The sequence below is a fragment of the Sarcophilus harrisii genome, chromosome 1, assembly GCF_902635505.1.
Source record: "Sarcophilus harrisii chromosome 1, mSarHar1.11, whole genome shotgun sequence".
NCBI lineage: Eukaryota > Metazoa > Chordata > Mammalia > Dasyuromorphia > Dasyuridae > Sarcophilus > Sarcophilus harrisii.
The window spans coordinates 349,088,113-349,098,117 of record NC_045426.1 but is presented as its reverse complement, the minus strand read 5'-3'; the positions used below and the strand labels follow the sequence as shown (position 1 = coordinate 349,098,117).

Here is a 10,005-nt window from a genome sequence, read left to right as displayed (position 1 = left end):
TTAACCTGTCAGGTGTATGATTCAGTATCATAGTTCTATGGAAATCTAAACTTTTATACATAATAGAATGCTGTGCTTTGATACCACTATTGCCTGTGAACCTTTCCATAGTTGGGAGAAACAAATTTATATATTTTTAAAATCATTATTACCTGAGTTAGTAAATTAATTGCCTGGTTCTTGATTCATATGCAGGGAGACAAGGAGAAAGCAAAGGAACAAGTATTTATGAAATATCTACTGTGTGCTAGGTGCTATGCTAAGCACTTTTTACAGATATTGTCTCATTTGTTCCGCACAGTCCTAGGATGTAGATGTTTTTATGATTCATATTTTACAGTGGAGAAAACTGAAGAAGACAGAGGTCAAATGACTTACCCCAGAATTATAGAGCTAGTAAATATCTGAAGTTGGATTTGAACTCAAGTCTTTCTGGCGCTAGGCCTAACAGTAAATCCACTGTGCTATCTAATTGCCCCATTTGGATTTGAATCTGGATTGTTAGAATTCACTTCCAATTACCCTGGGTATCCTTTTGCACTTCCCCAGTGCCCTCTTCATGGCTCCAGTCACATCCTTGTTCCTCAGACTATAAATGAGGGGATTAATCATGGGTGTAAGGATGGTATAGAAGGCAGAAAAAATTTTATCCTTGACTGGGGTATGGTATGATTGAGGCAGCATATAGGTATATAAAGCTGCTCCATAGAATAAGGTAACCACCATTATGTGTGAAGAACAGGTGGTCAAGGCTTTCTTTCTCCCCTCTGATGAGTTCATATAATGCACAGTGATGAGGATCTTAGTGTAGGAGGTGATAACTACAGAGAAGGGGATTAGCAGCATCATGACACAGCAAACATACATCACCATCTCATAGATAGTTTTGTCACCACATGCTAATCTCAGCATAGTGGGTGCCTCACAGAAAAAGTGATTGATCTTATGGGAAGCACAGAATGGTAGACTCATTGTGATGGGAGTGAGAAGAAAACTATCCAAAGACCCCCCAAACCAAGAGCTGACCAATATTATGATACAAATCTGTCTACTCATGAGAACAGGGTATTGTAAAGGGTAGCAGATAGCTACATAGCGGTCATAGGCCATAAGACCCAGCAGGAAAAACTCAGCTCCCACAAAAGTTTGATAGAGAAAATATTGAGCAGTACAAGCCATGAAAGAGATAGTCCCCTCACCTGAAAAATAGTCTACCAGCATCTTGGGGACTATGGTGGTGATGTATATGATATCAATGAAAGAGAGATGGCTGAGTAGAAAGTACATGGGTGTGTGGAGGTGAATGTCTGTGTTGATCAAGAAAATTATGGCACCATTAGCCATCAAGGCAATTAAAAAAATGATGAAGATGATGATAAAAATGAAGCTTGAGGCCACATTATGACTAAAGAACCCCATGAGGAAAAAGTCAGTATAATTCATTCTGTTGTACCCATCTATTACTGTTGAGAGACGCCTTGGGTCATTAAAGAAGAATCAACATCCAAAAGAGAAATCATCCATGGGCAAGAGTTTTTACTCACCTAAACGAGACTTGAAAAGAAAAAAAAGTGTTAGTGATACAGTGTTTGAAAAATAAAAATCATGTAAATTTTATACACATACACAAACATATAATTTATATAATCATATATCTCATATAAAATACATGTGTAAAATTATAATTACATAAATATAAATATATGTAGAAAATATCATTTCCCTCTTCTAAGTTGTATTCTTGTCATCCTAGTGAAATTCTGAAGTTGTCTACCTAGCACAAATAGAAATTAATATTTAGTAAGTAAATTTTGTCGCCCAATTTATTCAATTATATTGATAAAATTAAGTGAATACAGTCTTCATGTCATTTGGGTTACATAATACACACACACACATACTTACACAGACACACACACACACACACACACATATATATATATATACATGTTTCTCAAACCATTAATTAAAATAATTTACAATCCGTTAATTAAATGAATTATTTAATTGAGTTGGTCTGAAAATTCAGACAACTCAATAGAACAAGTAATCTTGTTTGGAAATAGGTGAAATCCATTTATCTAAACTAAAACATAACTAGAGATAAGTGTTATCTGGACCATGTTCATGGTAGACAAAAAATCGTGTGCCTGAATGGAACCAGATGGGATCATGTAGATGAAATTATTATAGTTTACATTTCATAATTATAAATATTATATATATATATATATATAATCAGGATCTAATGATTTCAGCTTAATCTATACAGCTGAAACATGCTTTTAGCAAGCAGTATCATTCACTTTTTAATTGATTTTACAAGAAAGAGAAGTTAGAAAAAATGATAAAATGATTATAATTGTATTTAATGTCATTTAAGGTACATTTTTAAAGTTAGAAAACTAATTCTAAGATTGATATTATACCTAATTCTCCATACTACTTATTGGAAACTAGAATACTATAAACTACTGAATAAAATCTTGTATAGATCTGTTGCAGATTTCATCTCCTTTTATGATAGTGGATGCAATGACCAATATTCTCAGTCCTAAAACATATTAAAAGTGTTATTAATGCCCTAAGGTACTTAAATGGAAGAATTATAAGTTTCTATTATGAGAATAGGAAAGGTTTTTGTTTCCTTTCTTCTAATTTTCATATTACTTTTCCTCAGAGTCAGAGCTCATGTATATTATTCCTTATACAGTTTAGGTAGAGAGTATTAATGGATACTTAGTCAATTATTATGTGTATATACTAATGATATTTGGTTTTAAAATCTCACAAATAGGTACTGGAAATCTCATTCTGACATTTATAAGACAGTTCTAATTTTCTAGATGAAAGTAGGAAATGAACAGAATTGTAGTAGAATAAAAAGGAATAACTATATCTGGGACCTACTCAATAATAGTAGACTTCATGAGATCAATCACAGAAGCAAAATATCTTGCCTATGGGCTCACCTAAATCACTGATTGCAGAACTAGGACCTGAACTTCAGTATCTGGGATTCCATCTCAGTGCTTTCTTGCCTCTATCTCACATTCATACTAACTGAGGATACATCTCATAGCTAAACAGACCAAAAAATGAATGAAATCTTCACCCAAATGTAGAAATCCTTGAGTCAAAATTCCTGATATTCTAGCATTGTTAACAATTTTCTGTCTCAGTCAGAAATGGAGCAAACCTCATTTACATCCTCAGTCAATATTATAGCTAGCTTGTTTCAACTAGTGTCATTGCATAAGGCTATAGGAAGTGGCCTTCCATGCAATGAGCCACCTCAGCCTTTTTCAGCTAAGGTCTTCAACAGGTCTCGTTTGAATGAGCCCGCACCCATTCAGTGATTAAGGTTAGGTAACAATTGAAGCAAAGAATCTCCTCTTTAATCTAGTCAAAACAAAACAAAACAAAACAAAAATTAGATAAATCTGGGAGGGGAAAACCTTTAAGTTTTCTAGCCAAAACAGAAATGATTGCTATTTATATTCAATCTGAATCAATCAGGACCCAAACAATGACAAAATGGGGCTTGGCCTGGGACCTATTGATAGCCAAGCAATGAGAATTAGATTGGCATGGTCTTTAAGATAGAAATCTAAGCAGTAAATCCAAAGATATTTTAGGAGGATCCATAGATCCAAAAGAAAAGAAAAAAAAGCTTTCAAGAGTATCTGTAGTTAGAGGTATGATACCTATATGGTATGAGGAAGGAAAGGAGGAAGAGAGAGAGGGAGAGAGGGAGGGACGGAGGGAGGGGTTTAGTCAGAAACCCTGAGGTCTTCCCCTCCCAGATTTATTTATTTATTTGTATGTTTAGATTTTTTTTTTTTTTTTTGTCTAAGTGAAAGGGGAGATACTTTGCTCAACTGCTACCTAGCCTTAATCGCTGAATGGGTGAGGCCATGGTCAAACTGAGACTCATTGAAGACCTTAGTATAAAAAGGCCAAGGTTTCCCATTGCATCCAGGGTGTCTCCAGTCATTCTGACCTATATCTTGTCACTGAATCTAGATGTCTCTGGAGAGTAAAATGAAACAGGTGACCTTGCACAGCCCTCCCTCACTTAAGTACAATTCACTTACATGTCATGGCATAACCTTCCTCATGTCATGGTCCTCTTCTAGAATGAAGGACAAACAACAAATAATCTATAATCTACTTTAGATTACGTAAAAGAAGGTAAAAATGAAATAAGTTTCCAACCTCTAGATTCACCTCCCAGAAACCCCTTACCGACTTGAAAATTAGAACTATATACTGCTACTTTTTCTTATAGATACAGGCATAGTAAAAGAAGGAACCCAGTTTTCTTTTTAATTTCTTGTGATTCTAGGCATCTGGAATTCACAACTATGACATGATCTTCAACTCTTTATACTCAGTCGGGATGTGGTGGGTAGTCAGGAAGACTACCTCTGGTGTGAGGGTTTGCTAAGCTCTTTTCAGGGCTGCTCATTTACTTTTGGTGTCCACCTGGGCCATCCAACTCTCTTAGACTTAGCTGTTACATTGCAGCAGTTACAATCCAGCAAACCATCTTGGCAGGTAGGCTGAACCAGGTTAAGGGCAACTGAAAGGCCTCAAACCTTTCACTAAGTTAGGAGGATGTCTACCCCAAACATGTAAGACTTTCCCTGGTGGAATGAGTAGAGGAGAACAATTTGTTTCAATGGACATGAAGGTGGCTGAAGTAGGCACTATGAAGCACTTAGATCTTGGTTATACTACAAGGTCAGACTACAAGGTCATCCACTACAATCTAGAATATCCTGCGTTGTCTTGACTTTTGTCCTGCTACTGGACTTCAATGACTCAGGAAAAGAGAGTGAAGTCAATAACTTTGTGCAACTCTGTTATTACTCCAATTTATACACAAGTCAAGATATAATCTGTGATGTTATAGAATTTCAAAAAAAATAACAAACAACAACTCTCATCTCACAAAAATCATCAATTGCCAAATTTTGCTGTTTCTGTCCTTTATTATCCTCATCTTTCTCTCTATTCCTATGATCTACTTCAGGCCCATATTACTTCTCACTTGAACTTTTTTTTTTTTTTGGTAGTTTGAGTGTTAATTTAACACAAATAAAAATGTGCAAAGCTTTTTATTCATTTTTTTTCACTCCTCATTCTAGAATTTGGATTAGTGATCTTGATGGCCAGCTGAACTGCCCTCTCAGCAATGATTTTTTTGATTCTTAGAGGAAATGTGCGCAATTTCAAGGCAGTAAGATTTGTTGTATATCAGGAGCATTTCTAGCTCTTTGACAATGAGCACCAAAACCTTTCTGAATCCACTTGGTAACATCTTTTATCTTCTTATTGCTTCCATAACTAATATTAAGCATCAAGATATGGCCCTGGAATCATCTTTGCACTTAATTTGTCAATGCCTTTTGGTTTAGACCAATTTCTCTTGATTTTGACATGTCTGTCAGACTGATGCTAGATGAACTTTTTGGTCCTCTTCTTGATGAGCTTGGGTTATACAAGGGATAGGAGGTCCCATTGAAGAGATTGTGACCCTTCCACAGGAAGTGCCAAGAGAAAGAGAGAGCTCTCGAACTATTGGAATAGCCTCTTTTTTAATTTAATATTTTATTTTCCCCAGTTACATGTCAAAATAATTTTTAAAATTTGCAATAGCTTCTTATTTGGACTCTCTGTCTTAAGCATCTCCCCCTCACTAACTCCACACCATTGCCATTGATTTTTCTTAAGAGTAGTCTGACAATGTTACTACCCTGTTTGAAAAACTCCAGAAGCTCTTTCCAACCTCAAAGATTAAATAAAAATTCTTGACTGACATTAAAATGTCTTTATAATCTAATTCTAATCTATCTTTCAAGCCTTATTACTACCTCCCTTTTACTCTCTCTGGTCTAGTTCTATTTTTTTCTTTTCTTTTTAGTATCAGCACTCTTTTAGGCTCTTTAAAATTATCGAGGATTCCCCTCCCCCATTTGAACTTTTATTTAAGTTTTAGGTTGTTGAGGCCAGTTGCCATGAATTATCTCTTTTCCCTCCTTCATCATCCATTACTCAAGTGCCTTCTGACACTCTTTCCTACTCTGTCCCCCCTCTCCCCTTCACACATATAAGTTTTCTTACTCTTTACCAAGGCTAACCCCTCTGCTTGTTTAAGGTCTAATAGATTGAGCTCTCTGTCCTCCCTACTTTTTCATTTAATGCTCAGTTTCTCTCTGTGTCTCTCTGTCTCTCTCTCTCTCTGCTTCTGTCTGTCTCTCTCAACTCATTTTCTACTGTCTACAAATATGTGTATTTCCCTTACCCTGAAAAGAAAAAACCTCACTTGGCTCTTCCATTCATTCACATTATTGCACTATATCTCTTCCTTTCTTCATACCTAAATTCCTCTAAAAGATCATCTACAATAGGTACAATTTTCTCCTCTCACTCTCTTCTTAATCCCTTAAAGTCTGATTTCCAGTGTTATCATCATTCAACTAAAACTGCTCTCTTCAAAGTTACTAATGATCTCCTAATTATCAAATATGATGTCTTTTCTCAATATTCATTCTTCTGACTTTTCAGCAACTTTTGACAGTATTGATTTTTACTATGTGAATGGTAAATAGAGCACTATTACATTAGAGATAGAAAGGTCATTATTGATGAAATAGCACAATTCTTCTTTTATATATGGAAAAAGAAACAAAGGGCCCAGAAAGAAGGCAGTGGCTTATCTAACATTTTGCAGCTAGTAAGTAACAGAACTGATATTAGAATCTAGTTTTCCTTCCAACCAAGGTAGTTGTGTTATTGTTCTATATAAACGATGTTAGAACTATAAACTACAAAATTATCTATTGAAATTCAGACTTAACTTAAGGGTGTGCTATATGGATTATCAATATTTCATTCCTTAGGCTGAATTATTTTAGATAATGAAATCTCAGAATATATTTCTTTTAGACTTTGATATAAAGTGTCACTGGTATGAGTTCTCAGTGAACAAGTAGAATGCAATTCAATGTGAATGATTCAGGGAAGCTTCTGAATAATTTTACCTTAGGAAGAAAACTATTCTAAGGAAATTTCATAGGATAGCAAAACCTAGAGCAAGACCCTGGATAGCAACCATTATTTATAAAGATTAAGACCTGACAGGACCAGTCTGGCTTTCTTCAGTAACCAAGGAAGAATCTATATTGACATTAAAAAGTTTCTTTCTGATAACTGATGGATACCCATTAGCTCATGCTGATAATGAAAAGCTTTCATTTTCCATCTAGTTAAAATTTTTGCTTTTTCTTCCACTGGTACTACCTCTCCCATTCTAGGTAATCATTTAATAAATATTTGTATAAATGAATGGAACATGAGGGAAACAATAATGAATAGTATGAAAAGAAGGAAAATCTGGAAAAAAAATATGAGAGGAAAAGAAATGTCCTATGATTAGAGGTGAAAATAGCGCTTGAAAAGACCCCAGAGGAAAGAATAGTCCTATTCTTTCATTTTATTGATGAGAAAATTGAAGCCCAAAGTGATTAAGAATTTGAGTTCAGATCCTCTAAATTCAAATGTAGAACTTTATGACAAAATATATTAGGTATATCATAGCTCCAGCAAACTGACATCAACTAAATATATGTTCCCCATATAATAGAAAATTTATTAAAAAGAAAAAGGAGACAAATGAAAAATTTCCTAAATATATATGTAAATCTTAAGATACTTTTATAGTTCTAAATATGAAAAACTCCATAGCTGATCATTATCTCATTCCACACTATTTTTGCTTTAATCCACTGAAAATGGGAAATTAAGTTCTTTTCCTCTGATTTTCTTTCATGACAATCTTGGGCACTGATTGAGCAGTTTATCTGGCAAGATAAGGGAGGGAGGGAGAAAGAAAGGAAGGAAGGAAGAAAGGAAGGAAGGAAGGAAGGAAAGGAGGGAGGGAGGGAGGAAGAGAGGGAAGGAGGAAGGAAGGGAGGAAGAGAGGGAGGGAGGGAGGGAGGAAGGAAGGAAGGAAGGAAGGAAGGAAAGAAGGAAGGAAGGAAGGAAGGAAGAGAGAGAGGAAGGAAGGAAGGAAAGAAGGAAAAGAGGGAGGGAGGGTGGGAGAGGAGGAAGGAAGGAAACAAAGAAGGAAGGAGGAAAGGAGGAAGGAATCTTCTAACATGAACTAGTCATGCAACTGTTCAACATCATCATCAATTCAACATGTCAAAATATTAAACCATGAGTTAATTCCCAAAATGATATGTTCTCAAAGAACATGAACAAATCATTTTAAATGAAACAGCAGACTATGAATAAACATGCAAAAATGCTTCAGATCATTAATAATAAAATATTCAAATTCTAGCAACTAATGTTTTACTTAATATACATTTAATTGGCAAAAATGACAGATGAAAATATTCTAATTTTGAGGGACTGTCTGGAAAGACACACTGACAAGTTGTAAATGGTGTTTTGAGCAGGTCTAGCAGTTTTGGAATATAATCTAAAATTGCATAATAAATGTCATACTCTGTAACCCAGCAATCCTAAAACTGAAAATAGACCCCAAGGACAGAGGTTCCACATATACCAAAATACTTTAAATAGGACTTTTTTGTGCTAGGAAAAAAACTAGAAAAATAAGCAAGCTTTGGTATATTAATATAATAAAATTTGATTAAGCCATGTGAAATGATAAATATAAAAACCGAGAGAAACATAGAATGATTTATATGAACTCACTTTTACAATAATTAATTGTAAATTAATTAGTAAATAAAAGTCACACAAAAGGGCAGCTGGTATCAGATTAATTGAAGTTGTAATTCTAAGTCCTGGAGAACAGTTGTTGATGAAATGTATTTCCTTCTTCTAATATAGATTAGAACTTTAAGTAAGGAGAGTTGTATGCACAGCCAGATATGATTTCTTTGTCAGATGTGTATGTGTATAGGGAATAAATCAGAAACTGATTGTGATGTAAAAAACAAAAGCTAACAATAAAACATTTTTAAAAGAATTGTATGATGGAAGAAGAAGAAAAAGAGAATGAGAAAGAGGAGTCCCCAAACAACCCTGTAGATCTTACTATTCAAATCTCTTGAATCAAGAAAAATAAAGATCTAGTATAAGAAAAAATAGCAGTTTAACTAGAGAATTTAATTCATTTTGCTGAGTTCAATTCTGTCTTATGTTGAGGTAGTGTAGCATACCTAATTAGGACTCAGAAAATCTACATTTTATCCCACCTCTGCTCCTCACCAATTATCAGTTTGCCTCTTTGAAGCCCAATCCCTGAATCTGTAAAAAAGTAGATAATAATACTTGTTTTTTAAAGGTATATTGTGAGGATCAAATAAAATAATGTATTATAGTGGCTTTATAAACATAAAATACTATATTTATAAAATGGGCTAATGAAATATATTTAATTAGATTCTCCATTATGCTATTACAGTTTTCCAATAACTAACTTTTATAAAATAGTAGAATTTATAACATACCTATAAAAATTGAGAAATAACTATCTCCTAACTATCAGTACACTCACAAGGGCTCTTATCTTCTATTTTATCATGATTCAACCATCAGCTTATTCAACATATGTAGTCTGATGAAATGATAACAGATAAGTCTGTAATCCACTTATCATAAAACAGGCTAATAATTTAAAATAACTGCTTTTGAAAAGCATTTAGAATAAACTGACTGAAAAGTGACCAATCTAATCATTAGTTCAGTACTTTTATATTGACCATCCCACCTACTTCAGAACTCCAACAATTTATGATTTCACTGGTGTGGCTATTCCCTTCACTGATACCAATTATGTTTGTTTTTAAATTGCTGTGATCAAAATCATTAATCAGATCTTGGTCAACTGCTCTAGGCTATTCCCACCAAAAGAAGAAAATATAGTCCATTACCATTGGTTTCAAATTGAAAATCTTCGACCTGAAAGGACCTAATAGAATTTGCACTTTCTTCCATTTGCCTTAAAGAACCAAGGGTCAT

The 10,005-nt window shown here is 34.3% G+C and overlaps 1 protein-coding gene and 1 pseudogene across 1 annotated transcript; both read right to left on the bottom strand.

Annotated features, from left to right (window-relative positions):
• Window positions 1–501: 501 nt before the first annotated feature.
• Window positions 502–4,552, bottom strand: LOC100925267 (olfactory receptor 2T6). Its single transcript, XM_012548666.2, has 2 exons — window positions 4,524–4,552; window positions 502–1,477 (listed from the first exon to the last, which is right to left on the bottom strand). The coding sequence occupies exons 1-2, from the start codon at window positions 4,550–4,552 to the stop codon at window positions 502–504; spliced, it is 1,005 nt and encodes a 334-aa protein (XP_012404120.2).
• A 575-nt stretch (window positions 4,553–5,127) lies between these two features.
• On the bottom strand, window positions 5,128–10,005 carry LOC100925011 (annotated as a pseudogene).

What these genes read in the sequence shown, in the direction of transcription:
- LOC100925267 (XM_012548666.2), bottom strand. Translation starts at nt 4,552, where the DNA reads ATGGTTTGCTGGATTGTAACTGCTGCAAT. An exon ending in TGGATTGTAACTGCTGCAAT is followed by an intron (nt 1,478 to 4,523) that starts GTAACAGCTAAG and finishes TAATGACCCAAG; the next exon opens with GCGTCTCTCAACAGTAATAG.